The sequence below is a fragment of the Sarcophilus harrisii genome, chromosome 2, assembly GCF_902635505.1.
Source record: "Sarcophilus harrisii chromosome 2, mSarHar1.11, whole genome shotgun sequence".
Classification (NCBI taxonomy): Eukaryota; Metazoa; Chordata; class Mammalia; order Dasyuromorphia; family Dasyuridae; genus Sarcophilus; species Sarcophilus harrisii.
The window spans coordinates 57,460,588-57,476,687 of record NC_045427.1 but is presented as its reverse complement, the minus strand read 5'-3'; the positions used below and the strand labels follow the sequence as shown (position 1 = coordinate 57,476,687).

The following is a 16,100-nucleotide window of genomic DNA, read 5'->3' as shown; positions in this document are numbered from 1 at the left end:
ATCTGAAACAGAAACATGTGTTCTTATACAAGTCAAAAAAAAGAACAGTCACAATCTTGCCATTTTTAACATTATTCTTTTTCTAGGACAAAAGCCTCAAACCTTACCATCTCACAAAGTATTATTGGTAGGCTGGCAGTGATGTTATAAATATATAATTAGTATTGATTCCTTTCAGTCAGGATTTCTTCAGTGCTCAGCCCCTTTTTAACCTTCATTGACTGAAACGAAGTGCTTATATTAGTGTTTCCTGATTGTGCAAAATTGATCTATCTTATACAACATTCAGCATTGATTCTGTACAGAACATAAATTGTTTTTCTGATATATATGCATTCCATAGCATTTTTAGATCCATGACTACAGTTTAGCTTTCAGTTGACCCATTAATTGTAATATTTGGGTAGTTTCATGAATGTACAGTCTGCTAATATTAAGATTGCTTAAATCTGAGGATTCTGCCAGAGTTTGCAGATATAGAAACTGATGTTGAATTTTATTTAGATTTCGAATCAGAAAACTTAATATGGCAGAAATTTAAATAGTGATTTATTTAAATAGAGTTAGAGATAATGTATGAAAGACGAGTATGACTTCTTTGCAAAATTTGCTTTGGAAAGCAAAACTTTCAGTTATTTAGATGGCATTTAAATAGTGAAAACAAATATCAAGTTGATCTAATTTTATTTCCCAGACTGAATGAATGAATGATGTTGATAAAACAATAGATTTGCCTTAAGCACTTTTGGGGCATATAGAAGAAAACTGTTGCTATTAAAACATTAAATTTGACATATTAACTGTAATTCAGACTAAAGTCAGTAAAATATAAATCACAGAATAAAAAATGGGTGTGGAAAATGAAAAGATGGCTCCAAAGGTGTTTGTCTGTGGACCATGCTGTCAAATACAGGCAGATGAGAAAGTAATAAGAATTGAAGATTCTAGAATTAAGTTTTACTTCATCGGTGTCACTGAGATTTGATGGAATAGAACTTGCTCTAATAATTTGACTTTGATGCTAGAAACAGTCGTTCAAAGCTGGAGAGACAACTTTCAGTTTTATGTAAGGAAAAATTTTCCTACCAATTAGAATTTTTCAAAAGTAAAATAGCCTTACTCAGAAGATAATGATGCTCATTCAGTGGAGATCTTCTATCAGAGAAGGGCAGCCAGATGGTACAGTGTATAGGAAATACCCGAGTTCAGATTCCTTCCTTAACTATGTGATCCTCAGCCTCATTTTCCTTATCTGTAAAATGGAGATAATAGCATCTTCCCCACATGTTTGTTATGAGGATCAAATGAGATAATACTCATTATTTTTAGACAGACAGCCTTATGTTGGAGGTGTTCATAGGAGATTCTTGGTTAGATAATAAGTTGGACTGGCCTATGAAGTCTTTCTAACGCCTCAATTCTTTGAAGCAACTGAAGAATAGAAAAACTTAATCAGTTTGAATTTTTACAGGACCTGTTAAAGCTTTTAGAAGTAAGACTAACTATGGTTAGTCCCTCAAGGTTCCATCAGGCCTAGTCCTCCTTCAAGCTCCAGTCTTGTATCACACAAGTTGCATGTTTTGCATCTTAAATTCAGTATGTCCAGAATAGAACTCAAGCCCACCCCTCTTCTGAACTTTCCTATTACTTTCAAGGTATCATTTTTCCAGTCTTCCAGGTCCACAACCTCAATGTCATGCTCGGCTCCTCATTCATTTTTATGCCACTCTTTCTTTCTTTACAATATCTCAGAGTCAGCTGCCTTATCTCATTTTGTTTTCTGTTCCACCACACTACTTTCTAACAATCTACATACTCTCTACCCTTTCAACCTTTCTTAAATACTACTGATTAATCTTCAGGAGTCACTCCTCTGATTAGAAATCTTCATTGGCTTCCTCTTGCCTCCTTAGACAATTGGGTGTTGCAATGGATATGTCATTGGATCTGGAGTCAGGAAGATCTGATTTTGAATTTAGCCTCACTTACTATAGCTCTATAACCCTAGGCAAGTCTGTTAATCTCTGTTTACCTCAGTTTCAAGGCAAATACCCAGCTTAAAATGGGTATACTTATATACTTAACTCACTGAGTTAATGTGAGGATCAAATAATTGGTTGAGGTTTTTTTCTTAAGCACTTGACACAGTGCTTGACATAATGTAGGGACTACATTCCCCTTCTCTTTCTCCTTCTCATCATACTCTCCCAGCCCCATTTCATACTTCCCTACTTCCAATTTCATACTTCCATTCTACCAAAACCCAAAAAAATCAATAGGTTACCAGGACAAGACACTGTGCTTGTGGGGAAGCTGTGCAGCACTCACCAAACTTGAAGGAAAGAACACAGTATCCAGCTGGCAGTGGTTTGGACCAACCATCCAAAGTCATTTGTACAGACACCTGGCATAGTGAATCATAAATTATCCAGTGTGGAAAAAGGCTAAGATGCTTTGAAATACAGTCCCCAAGAAAACCACACTCAAAGGCGAGGGGCTCAGGACATGAGTGATAAGGAAAAGAGACAGAAATACTAAAAGTACCAAAGATTACAGGAAGAAGAAATTTCTAAGACATTGAACATAAACAGATAAATATAAACAAGAACAGCAGAAAAAAAATATGTCCTCTAGATCTGATAAATTAGTTTAGGCATCTATAAGTAAATACTGTAAATGGTAGAAAAATGATCTGGCAATTAAAGAGACAGAGAATAGAGAAGCTTGAATCTGCAATGGCATTCTCACCAAAGAAACAAAAGAGAAAACAGGAGATTATGAATGCAGATACACAGAAAGGTATGATAGCCTAGAAGAAAAACAAGAAACAATAACGTGAAAAGAAAATATGCTCACTCTGCAATAAGTATCTGTCTTCCATTTTGTGACTGAACTCTTTGAGAAGATCTCCTTCCCTTTTCATTCTCTTCTTAACTCTGCAGTCTGGCTTCTCATATCACTATTCAACTAGATCTGCTCCCTCCAGTCACCAATGAGTTTTGCCAGATCAAATGTCCTTTTTGCAATCTTCATCCTTCTTAAACACTCCCCAGCTTTTGTGGCTGTCAATCATTCTCTTCTCCTTGATTTTTTTCTCTCCAGATTTTTATGACATTACTCAAGGGGTGTTGTTATGAGTCTCAAATTAGATAACGGATATAAAGCACTTTGCAAACCTTAAAGCCCTATATAAATCCCAATTATTATTAGCTTTCCTTCACCAAGCTTCCAGTCTTGAGATAACCTCATTCTTTTGATCCTTCAACTTTACTCCTGTAAACAGTATTTATAGAGCATTACAAGAGTATGCTGATAATGTTTAACAACCCAGGGTGGGGAAATGGGGATAAGAGTGTATATACACACACATTTTTATATTTACTTTACATTTTCAGTACTTATCATCAGAACAATAAATCAAACCATGATTATAGCAGTCACTGATTTCTGAGGCATAAATGCACATACTAAAAATTTAATTATCTCTTCAAGCTCATTAGAGCTAGCAGTAGCATATCCCTGAATTACTCTCTCCTATTTCTCCTATCTATCTGGCCACTTTCTCACTTTCCTTTGTTAGATTTTTATCTAAATCATACCCTGTAACTTTAACTGTCTAAGACTCTGTCCTGGGTTCTTTTTTCCCTCTATACTATTTCTTTTTAGTGATTTCATCAGCTCCCATGGATTCAACAAATATCTCTGTTCTGGTGGTTCTCACATTTACTGATGGAGCCTTAATCTTTCTGTTGACCTCCGTTGTTATATTTCTAACTACCCATTGGACATCCCAGACTGGGCATCTTAAATTCACCATGTTCAAAACTTAACTCATTATTTTTCTCCTTCAAACCTTCCTCTCTTCCTAATTTTCCTTTTACTGTTGAGGATACCACAGTCCTCCCAGTTCCCAGATTCGCTCATTGGTATCATCTTCATCTCCCTCTTTCATTCTTCTTTCTCCTTTCCTCTCCTACCCTAACCCCCCATATCCATTCTGTTCTCTAAGTCTGTTAATTTTATCTTTGTAACATCTCTAGTAGACATCCCTTTCTGCCACCATCCTGTTGTGGGCCAACATTACCTTACACATGGACAGTTCCTGTAGCCTTCTGTTTGTTCTTCCATCCTCAAGTCTTTTCCCATTCCATTCCACCTTCCACTAATCTGTCCTCATCACCACCACCACCTTCAGTGTACTCCAGTGGTTTTCTCTATATAAAAATCCTCTGGTATTCAAAGTTCTTCACAACCTCTCTACCTTCCACCCCCAATCTTCTCACACTTTAAAGTCCTTTCCTTATATTCTTTGCTCCGATGTCACCAGCCTCCTATCTATTTATCAAACGAGACATTCCATCTCCCAATTCTATTTTCACTGGCTGGCCCCCATGACTGGAATGTTTTCCCTTTTCAGCCCTTTGTCCTGGTTTCCTTGACTTCCTTCAAATACTAGCTAAAACCCCACTCTCTAAAGAAGACTTTCCCTACTGTCTCACCTTAATGCTAGTGCCTTCCCTCTTAATTATTTATCCTTATGTATCTGTTTGTATGTAATTGTTGGCATGTCATTTTCCTCTTTAGACTATAAGCTACTTGATAACAAGAACTGTCTCTTGCCTTTTTTTTTTTTTTTTAATCCCCAGCATCCCGCTTTCTTTTGATTTAGAACATCGGTGGTCATGACCTCCCTGACTTCTCAAGGAGGTGAGAACCCCAAAAAAGAAGGTGATTACTCCTTGCCTGACTGCACAAAAAAGGAGTGAAAACACCATAAAAAGGAGGTGAACACGCCCTCCCTGACATCTCAGGAAGGGAGATGAAAACACCAAAGGAAATGGGAAATCAAATCAGATTAGTGTGTTTCTTCTGAAGGGGCTCACTCTTAAAACAGGTATACATAAATCCATCAATATGGGAGGTATTACACATAATTACATAAATTACATAAGCACATAGTAACATAACACAGGCTCGTAGTGATGTAACAAATAATATGAATCAACATGAGGAATTATATATGTCCATAAGTCCTAGAAATAGTCCAAAAGGAATCTGTTGTCCATTAGTTCACGTGCCAGGAATCCAATAATCCTGCAAGCTGTGAAGTCCTGCAATAGTCTCATCAACAATTTTTCATCTCAAGGAATCCAATGATTCCTGCTGGTTTTCAGGTCCTGCAACAGTCTCATTATCAGCCATGCTCTTTCAGTGTCAGATGTTTCTTAAATCTTCTCCTTTGTTTTGAGGTTTTTCTCTTTTTCTGTCTCTCTCCAGGTGCTCATTGCCACCGGTCTGTTTCCTTCTCCATCTGTAGGAATACAAGCAAACCCTCTCTCCCAGGCAGTTAACCTATCTACTTCTTTCTATTTACCATTTTGGGGATTTCTCCTCATTACCTGGCACTTGTATTGAAGCTGTTTGCACTGGACACTGCCCTGTTGGTTTAAAAGGCCTGTATTCTTCCCAATTGTAATCCCTTTCTGCCATCTGATTACTTTTTGGCTGATTGATCATATCAGAGTATTGAACTTCTGAAGACTCTTTGGGTGTAGATGCAGCTGCCATTATGCCCCACCTGTCTTTTGGATGATATCTTGGAGCTGGGCCCCGCCTCTCATTTCTCTGGGTCAGTCTACATTCTGAGGCCCAGTGGAAACCTCGGTTGCATTTTGGACATAGGGTTTTAGAACTTCTGTCAGCCTGTCTTCTTACTCTGTCTCCATATCTACACTGACCTCTCAGATGTCCTAGTTTTCCACACTGAAAACATCGATGAGTTTCTCTAGAAGTCCCTTGCCAAGAGGGACCCTGTCTTCCCATGTTCATCATAGTCTGGGAATAAGCATTTGGGCCCACTGTGGCACAGCATCTTATGAGCTCCTCTAAAGGAGCATCTTTGTGTAGTCTCCATATAATTCTTTTGCAAACCTCATTAGCATTTTCCTTAGCCAGTTATCTTATCATAATTTTTGTAGCTGCATTTTCTCTAGTGATTCTTGTGACAGCTGTCTGCAAACATCCCACAAAATCCGCAAAGGGTTCATTGGGACCTTGCTCTATTTTTATGAAGGCTTTACTACCTCCATCTTTCTCTGGGAGAGAATCTCAAGCTTTTGTTACAGCAGCAGTGATCTGTTCATAAACTGTTATAAGGTAATTAATCTGTGTTGAATTCTCTCCATACTGACCTTCACCTGCTAGTTGGTCAAAAGTGACTTGTACATTATCTCCTGTTTGCCTATTGCATCTGGCTTGAATCCCATAATTCATGATACTCCGGAAGCCACAAGTTTTGTCCAGGTTCTAAGTCCTTGCTATGGACTTCCAATCACTCGGGGTTAAGATTTCATAAGCCATATTATCTAGTAACATCTTAACATAAGATGATGTAGCCCCATAAAAAATGTAATCTTTTTTCAAATCCTTAATTTTTTCCAGATCAAAAGGAGTGTATCTTTTCCTTTTTTTGACCTGAAGAGTCAATCTCTTCTATAACAGGGTATGCATATGTTTTTAAATCAGATACATCCTGTCCTTCATTTTTTGCCTTAACCAGTGCTTTTTGTAATTTTGTCATAGGCTGCTTCATGGGTGGTTGTGTCGCTGCCTCTTCCCCTCCTCCTTTTCCCTCCACCCATGAAGGGTTAATTGAGGGAAGTAGGTCTGGGGATGGGAAATGCTCCTGTTGTGAAGTGCCAAACTCAAAATTGTACTTAAGTCCATTCTTATCTGATTCTTCATCCTTTTCACCTAGTTTAATTGGCACCTCCCCCTCCTGTTCTTTCTTATTTTTCCTTATTCTAATACTTATATAATTTCTTAAAGCCAGTTGTATTAAATTGTATATATAAAGTGTATTTTTGGAAACTGAGTTTGGATTGGAATTGTAGTATTCACCTAGTTGCTCTCCTACTAATTTCCACTCGTCTAGATTCAATTTTTTTTCCTTAGAGAACCAAGGAGATGTGTACTGTACAGTTTCTAAAAGATCAATGATCTGTTCCCAGGTTACAATTAAACCTTGATTTTTTTTATCAGTCTGACCAAGCTTTAGACATATTTTCCTTGAAGAGGAAAAGAAAGCTGTTTTCTAAACATCTGTCCCATTTTAGCTGAAATACTATTTTAGCCTTTTAACAAAGTTTCCTTGTCTGTTTTTGTACTCACCCTAATTTCTGGGTCAAGGAGACTTTTCCACTGAAATCAGGATCATGTCTGCCCCCACGTTGGGTGCCAAAATGTAATGTTCTTCTCTAAAACATAATGTTCTCTAGGAGCAGGTTTCTTGGGGAGCTTCTGGAGGCAGGCTTAGTTTCAATTCAGAGTAATAATCACCTCAAATGCAGCCAGGAGTTAAAGTCCAAATCCTTTATTGTTTCCTTCAAAATAGCCTGGTTAGCTTTCTTAGAGGCCTATCTCTCTCCTTGGTTCTGAGAGCTCTTGCCACTAGTCCTTTGTCTCTTCCAGCTTCTGCCTCCAGCTCCCTCTGAATCCTCTGAATCCTCCAGCCAGCACAAAGGTGGAAAATGGAATGAATCTGACTGCACCTCCGAGAGTGGGCTTGTGGGTTAGTGGGCTTCCTCTTTAGTGGGCTTGAGAGCTCTTCCTTATATATGGTCTCTTAAAGGTGTGAATCTTGTGGAACTCTAATAAGTACTAAGTACATCTAAAGAACTGTTAAGCACCCTGCTAAACAACCATTGTCTCCATCAATTCCACTGACTTAGTACCTTGTAAGAATTCTAACATAGCACAGTTTTACCTGCCACATAATAGTGGTTGAGAAATGTTTGCTGACTGACTGGTTGATTTAGTCTTGGCATAGTTTTTGGGAACTCAGGGTCACCTGTACAACATATCCAGGGATTGGAATAGGATGTTTGTGTCATTTTACAATAATGTCATTAATACATTATAAACAAACTCTTTTGTAACATCACAGAATGACCCCATAACATTGTCCATTTGATCACCTAAAGCAAAAATCACATAATCTAAATAAGCATTAACTTACTCATATATAATGTCATTTCATCTAATGCTTTGAATTGAAGGAAGTTAACACTGTTAGGTAAGTAGGCACTTTCCATTTAAAAATGTATTATGAAGAAAAAATTCACTCTAAAAGACTTAAGAACTAAGACCAGTGCAGTGGCCAACCATTTCCAAAGTTCTGGTAATTGAGCATGCTATCCATCTTCTGACAGAGTTGGTGGTGGACCATCACTGATACAGAATGGGACAGATATTGTTGGACATAGCCAATGTGGGAATTTGTTTTGTCTGACTATACCTACTTGTTAACAAGAGCTTTATTTTTCCTTTTTTTCCCCCTAATTGGGGAGAGAAGCAAGAGGGAGATAGGAAGAGAGATGCCAAATAAAAAAGAAAAAAGAATTATTGAAGCATTTTTTAATGTACAGAAGGAAGGCCAGAAAGAATCATAGATAAAAGGGTTTTGAAAGTTGCATGTTAAAATTAATTTTTTATATAGAAAGAAAATGAGCTTATATATAAGAGATTTGAAGTTTCATGAGGCATTGTGGACACTCACACATATCTTCATATATTTATAAAATGTTGGACTTAGAGTTAAGATCTGAGTTCAAATTCTGCCTGAGAGACTTAGTAGCTTGAGACTTTTGTGGAGATAAAATGAGATAACACATAAAAACACATGCAGGGATTATAAAGACTTCCTTTTTTGTTACTTTGTGGAAATGACCTTTTATTTGATAATATTAAGTTCAGAATTTTTTCAAAAACCTAAAATTTAATATATATATAAATATATTTTATATATTATATATAATATATTTAATATATCCTTAAAATGAACATCTTTTTTATATCTAAGGAATCAGTATCATTTTGTGAGATGAATGATATATGTTATCTACCTTTCAAAAACAAAGAGAAGCTGCCCAAGATTCAGAAGGGAGTAATAACAAATAATGGGGAGGAGGGATAGACAAGAGGAAGATAACCTTTTTCTTTCCTTTCAGATCGGCATATAAGTACGTCTTTTACTTAAAGGAGAGGTTCTTAACCTTTTTTGTGGCACACTTTAGGCATTCTGATGAAATCTATGGGCCCTTTATCAGAATGATGTTTTTAAATACATAGGAATACAAAAAAAACCCAATTGTGCTGAAATGCAATCTTTTTTTTATTATTTTTTTAAAAGAACAAACAAACATGGAGTCCCAGAAATTCATGGTATAGTGGAGAGAGAGCCAATCTCACAATAAGGAGGACCTGGTTAAGTCCTAGACCTGTCTGTGTGACTCCAGGCAACTTACTTAAGCCCTTTGTGCCTGAAACAGGTTTTTAGATTGTTGAGTTTCAGAAAAGATGCTGACTTGTCTTAGTAGAAGTTTTGTCACCTGGAAGTTCCATGTACTCATGACATCACAGGCCAGTCCCCTTTCCTTATCCCTTTTGCTTAGAGAGTCAGAGCCCTAGAATGCTGGAGCTGGAAGGGACCCACCATAGAGAACACCTAGCCCAAATCTCTCATTTTACAGAAGAGGAAACTATGGTCCAGAGAGGTGAGTTATAATTCATTTCATATTGTATATTTAATATTATTTAGGTGAGAAAGTAAGCTGGTTTTAAGGTTAAACAGAGTTTTCAAGCCATTAAGCATAAATTAAAATACAAATTAAGTTTTTGTCACCAAAATTAAGTTGTTGGGTTTTTTTTTCCTCCTTCAAACTTTAAGTTTTCAGGTATTTTTTTTCTCCTTCAGTCTTTGTTGCATTATATATTTGTATGGGCACTAGACATGGATTTTTGAGATCTAACAAACTTTAAGGTTTTCTTAGTTCACTTTTGTGTACCATATCAGTCTAAAAACCATGTACCCAAAATTAATGCAGTAACCATGAATATGATGTTGAGGTGAGCTGGTCCACAGTCAGCCAGGTAGCAGATAGCAGAGCTGAAGCTCTAACCCAGGTTTTCTCACTCCATAGCCAAGGCTGTTCCTACCACACCACAGTGCTTCAGTGAATCCATGATTTTCCAATGGAGGCACATTAGCACTTCCCTTATCCCATGAGATTCTTGTCCACCTCTATCTAAACACTATCAAATTGAAATACTAAAAATCTTCCTCCAGTTCTCTTGATAGTTCCTTTTGATATCAGTGCAACATTTGGATTGTCTATAGTCTATAGTCTTACTATATGTTGACCCACATCATGCAGTCAGACATAAATGATGACTCTTTCATGTCACTTCTTAAACACAAATCACGAATCATTGTTGGTAATATGGCCCAGCATGATCCCTAACCTTCCTGAAGCAGCAAGGATTTGGAGGGAGAGCAAGCATACGCCAGACAAATGGAACAAACCCTTGCTTACCATCTCTTCCCAGAACCCAGTGGAGATAAGTCCCCCCAGACTACTGGTTCTGCCTCCAGTCTGTCCCTTGGAAGCTTCTCTAAAGGGAGCAAGTGTCCCTTACCCAGCTCTCCACCAAGTAACACCAGCAGCTACCAAGAGATAGGGAAGCCCAAAAGGCCCAAGTCAGTCTGTGAACATTGTTAACGACCTGGTATGCACAGGGCACTGTGCTAAGCACTGGAGTTACAAAAAAGGAGCTCTCAGTCTAATAGGAGAGATGGCATCCAAACAAGATCACTTCCAGGTTAAATTGGAGTAAAGTCAGCAAAAGGGCAGCACTGGTGTCCAGGGGGATTGCAGAAAAGCTTCCTGTGAAGGAAGGTAGGGAAAGGTGAAGAGGAACACACTTCCAGGATTGGCGGACTGTCAGTGAAATGAACAGTCTAGAGCTGCATTGTCTTATGGAAGAAGTGGCAAGGAGACCAGGGTTATTTAGCTTGAAATTGTGCTGAAAGCCCTGTGTAATTTCTCAAATGACTAGCCTGTTGACATACTACAAAACACTTAATTGGAATGTACACTTATTAGAATGTCATGTCATGCTAGAAGATGCCTGCTGTCTAATTTCCTCTGTATGATGCATTTCACTTACCTTCTTCACTCGTCACCTGTGACATTTTGGGATTTAGAGAAGAAGCAACCTTAGAAATTGTCTAGTCCAACACTGCCTTTGACAGAGGAGGAGAGGGAATCCCAATGACCTCAGACACCCTCCCTGAGCTTGCATCTGCCCTGTTGCAAAGGCTCCAAGGCTGAGGCTCTTTCCATGGCATCACTTTATATCTAAGGATATGTCAGAAGTGCCTGTTTGAAGATGGAAAAAGTGGAATAAAAGCCTAAGGAAGTCATCCCTACTACTAAAGGCCTTTACCTCTCTGGGCCTGAGTTTCCTCATCTATTTCTATCAGTTGAAATCTATCCATTAAATATTTGTTAAGTACTTATTTTCTAAAAGAGACTATGTAGACAATAGAAACAAAAATGAAACATTCCCTGTTGCTCAGGAAATTTATATTCAACCAGTGCCTGACACAGAAGATGGTGTTGGGCCTGCGTAACACCCAAGTACTCATCTTGCCTCACAGAGTCATTACTAGTGTGACTTACCTTCTCTGTGCCTCCTTTTCCTCATCTGTAAAATAGCATCTCCCTCCCAAGGTGGTTGTGAGGATAAAATGAAATGATGTTTGGAAAGTGCTACCTAAAGGCTAGCTTTTTTTTTTTTAATACTGGCAAAATATGTATATGCATAGGACAAGGAAATTTGGGGGGAGAGAGAGTACATTGCATTTGGAAAGGGGTTGTAAAATCAGGAGATTCAGGTGAAGAGGTAGCCCCTAAGTTCAATTGTGAAGGAAGTTAAGGATTCTGAGGGGCAGAAAGGAGGAAGTAGTACTTCTCAGGCATGCAAAACGACATATACCAGGTGAGAAGTATAGTAGTAGGCAGGGAGAGTTCTGATTCACTTGTATGTTGTCTACACTTACATTATAAGGATTTAAGATTTACAAAATACTTTCTCTACAACACCCCCATAAGGTAGAACACAGATAGAGAATAGGACTAGTCACCTGTTTTACAGCTGAGAAAACAAACTGAGGTTAAATGAACTGCCCCTGCATGGACATAAAGCTGGCCAGTGTCACAGCTAGGCCACCAGTCTCCCAATCTTACACTGGTTGAACCGTAGTTGCTCCTGCTTTCTATCCTTACCTCAAGTCAAAACTGAGATAACTTCAAGGAGATAGAACTTTTTTAGGAGACATGAGGTGCTTCATTTCTTAACCATGTAACTATTAAATCATGTCATAAACTAAATATATTTGATCCTGTGCTCATGGTACATTTTTATGTTAATTGGGTTTTATAAATAAAATAATTTGTTGGTTTTACTCTTGTATTTTGATGATGACATTCCACAAGTAAAAATAGTCTACTAAAACTCAGAAATCATAAATATAATATTTTACCTAATGTTTCATACCTGAATCTTTTATATATTGAAAGGTTTGTTCATGCTTTTCAGATACGAACTTTTTCTCTAGTTCTGTGCTTCATAGTTTAAGTATATAGACTCTAGTTTTCAAATTACATTTTCTTGATCCAAATTCTTATTTTCTCATTGCAGGCAAGAAGACAACAAGACCCTAGTCCTGGTTCCAATTTAGGTAGTGGTGATGATCTCAAACTACGTTAATTAGCAACAACGCAGAGTGCCCATCCCATCTTGACATATATATTGCTTCAACTTAGCAGAGATAATTGAATAAAAGACCAGAAACTGTGATAACTGGATATACTATGGTCTGTTTCCTGACCTTAAGCAGTCCACAGGCATGAACTGCCATGGTTTGCACTATGTTCATGTTATAATACCTGCATTTCTCCTTTTAGGCATGTAGCTAGTGATAGTTTGAAATATTGTTTTACTATGCAAGCTTAATTTTTTTGTCATTACTTTAGTAAAATTAAAATTTGTCCAACTGTAAAACTATTTTCTCCTATCAATTCTAATTAAGGAGTTAATATCATTATAAAAATAGGTCAGTTGAATTTTTCTACACATTTTTAATTTTTTATGGACTTTTAGAAATTTTGGTTATTGCTTCATTTTAGATATGCATTCTTAAATTTTTTGCCATTTTTTTTCTTTTCTAAGTGTAAAATATCAGCAAAGTGATATTTTTCACATTGTTTTTACGTTATTTACAAGCCAAACCTAGTAGCACAGAGCTGTCTACCACAACTTTCTAACATAAGTTTCCAGTTGTTAAAGTTACAGTATCCTTTTATATGCTAACAATTGGTTTTCTTTCCTCCTTTCCTAAATGTTTTTAAAATTTGATAGTTATACATTCTGTCCCAGATCTATTTTTAGATTTTTTTTCTGTATTGAATGAGTTTAAGTTGTGGTTTATTTCTTTAAAATATTCTACTAAAGCTCCTAAGAAGTCACAGGTTGGCTTCTGTTTTATTCAGGGATTTTAAAAAGTTATTCAAAAAAGGGGATACTGTAGCGTCTTCACAGACTTAGCAGCCGGTCATACTGGAGACGATGAAGAAGCAGCTACAAAGGTGATTATTGAATTTTAAAAGGAAAAAAAAAAGCATGTTTCACATATCTACTTTATCTGTATTATGTGCCTTTTTTGTTGTTTCTGGGGAAAAAAAATCCGGGTGATGAAAGGACAGGCTTGTGCAGGAAATGTTAATCCTATGCAGTTGAGCAGTCTATTATATTCTATGAGCTATTCTAAGGGGAAAAAAGAAATGGTTAATCTTGATGGTATTTTCCAACAAGATTCATAGAAATTATTCAAGAAGAATTCGTGTAAGGATATTTTTTTAAAATAGGCTTCCTACCAAAATGGTATCGTCATTCTGTGTTTGAAATAAAACTGGGGAAAGTATTGTCATTTGACACCAATTTCCTGGATTTTTTTCATAGCCATATTGTCATCCATTTATGAACTTCCAAAAATGTATTTAGTTATAATAAAGTAATGGATTATGTTATGTATTTCAAGGGGGGAAATCCCCAACGGTTTCATCTCCAGTTCAGTAAATGAACTGAAGTTTCACTGAGGTAATTATATTGAAATTGTGTATAATGTATTTGATTGTGGAGAAAGAAATAATGTTCAGTATGACTATAGATAGGACAGATAATATCCTGTATCTCAAAATAAAATTGTTGATATATATTTGAAGTCATGCATGATAAGAAGTGTGTTCAAAAGATCATAAATATTAATACATGAGCAAAGATCATGTTGATCTTTTCTATAATTAAGTATTTTGAATGCATTATTCTTACCTTGGTTAGTATTTGGCATTCTCTGACTCCCATGTTTACACACACACACACACACACACACACACACACACAAAACACTGCTCATATAACCCTTAAGGAAATAACCTTTTGAGGAGTTCTTAAAATAATATATTAAGATCTCCACTGTATAAAATCCTTACTGATTCTTACTTCTGCACTTGTATTTTGATTGGGATAGTCTGATGATATTAATGTAGCACTTGGAGCAAAGGGTTTTGGCATATCACTAAATAAAAGTAGATTCAATCACATGTTGACATCACTATCTTTCTGTAAATATTGAATTTCTCCTATCACCATTTAGCATTGTGTTGCTTATTATATATCTTAATGCTGGCATTAAGATCATGAGCCCTTATCTTCCAATAGTGCAGACTTTTTAAAGTGGTACCCCTTTTTTAAGTTATTGATGCAATTTTATATTTTTCATAATCTCTATTTAAATGAAAGTTGCATCATCTTTCTTGAACTCATCTCTTTTAAAGACTTGCCTTAAGCTTCCAAATTGCTTTTGCCACCATTAGTCATATGTATTGTCTTATGTTTCATTTGCTTTCATAATAAACTATGTAGTGAAAACAATGGTCTGTTACTTTTTGTTTACAACATTTGAACCTGTGGTGTTACTTCTTCTATTCTGTTACTTTTGTAGTAGTACAAAGACCTAACTCTCTTCAATTTCTTCATCTATAAAATGATTCAGTTGATAGTGGGTGATCTTAAAGGAGCCTTCTCTGTAAATTATCTGCTGTGAGTTTTGTTTATTTAAAAGCAACAGTGGCATCTAGTGGCCATTTGGACTGATCACAAAAATGTCCTCCAAATGTCACAAGACATTCAATTTTAGACCATTACAGATTTAGAGCTGACTCAACATGTTTTTAGTGCCTATTTGCATACCACAGTGATAGGTGCTGGAAAGATAGATGAGAAGAGGACTCTGCTTCCATGAAATGTTTAGGTTCTACTAGGGAGAGAAATAAGACACAAACTTAAAGATCTGTAATATGTAATATTTGAGGATACATGAGGTAAAGGAAGGCCAAAAAAGTGTTAAGTAAGATCAGAGGAGGAAAATTGTTATGGGTGATTCTTGGAAGAGGTGTCCTCTGAGAAACCTGGAATAATACCCTCAAAATAGTCATCAATGTTATTTGTAAGCATTTATTGTGTTTATTCCATGCTTGAGTTCAGAATAAACCTACTCTCAGGGTATGATGTATATGACTTTAAAAATAAGTAAATAACAATTTTAAAAGTTAGACCCACATAAGTAATGAGATGAATTTTTTAAATGAAATATGCTAGAGTTTATGCATCTAAACAAGTATCTTTCAAATGAGTATCATCTTTGAAAGCATTTTCTCTGTGCTAGTATATTCTCATCCAGAAATATTCAAAACACCTGTGAATTTCCTTTGGGAATTGTCCATAGAGTCAGTTTTTTAGTCACACTGGAAAATCAAAGAATCATAAATTTAAGACTGGATTGGACTTTAGGAGTCATCTGATCCAACCCCCTTCATTTTAAAGATGAGGAAACTCAGGCTCAAAATGACTAAATCTAAAGTCATACAGATAGTGAATAGAAATAGCAAAGCCATTCTCATTGTTTTAATCATTCTTTGAGGTCCCCAACATGAAACTTTCTAGACTAAATGCTTTGCTCACTTCAAATATATTCATAAGAGGATATTCATAAGAATGTGATTGACCCACGAAATGAGTCCAAAAAAATTACAAAAATATTTCTAAACAATGAAAGCGTGATAGGAATAAGCATGTTTGGCTGTTCCTTTGACAACACTCTTTTAAAGGTCATCCTAATTTATCACTGCTGTCTGTTG

The 16,100-nt window shown here is 36.5% G+C and overlaps 1 protein-coding gene across 5 annotated transcripts in view; it reads left to right on the top strand.

The window, feature by feature from the left end:
* Window positions 1–14,835, top strand: part of CBFB (core-binding factor subunit beta) — a 90,007-nt gene extending 75,172 nt beyond the window's left edge. For 2 of the 5 annotated variants that reach the window (XM_031950313.1, XM_031950312.1), the window contains exons 6-7: window positions 9,453–9,554; window positions 12,544–12,695. In XM_031950313.1, the coding sequence (XP_031806173.1) occupies window positions 9,453–9,554; window positions 12,544–12,566 (125 nt within the window). In that variant the 3' untranslated portion in view covers window positions 12,567–12,695. Of the gene's footprint in view, window positions 1–9,452; window positions 9,555–12,543 lie in introns of all 5 variants that reach the window. The other 3 variants (XM_031950316.1, XM_031950314.1, XM_031950317.1) reach the window with 3 other exon arrangements.
* Window positions 14,836–16,100: the final 1,265 nt, after the last annotated feature.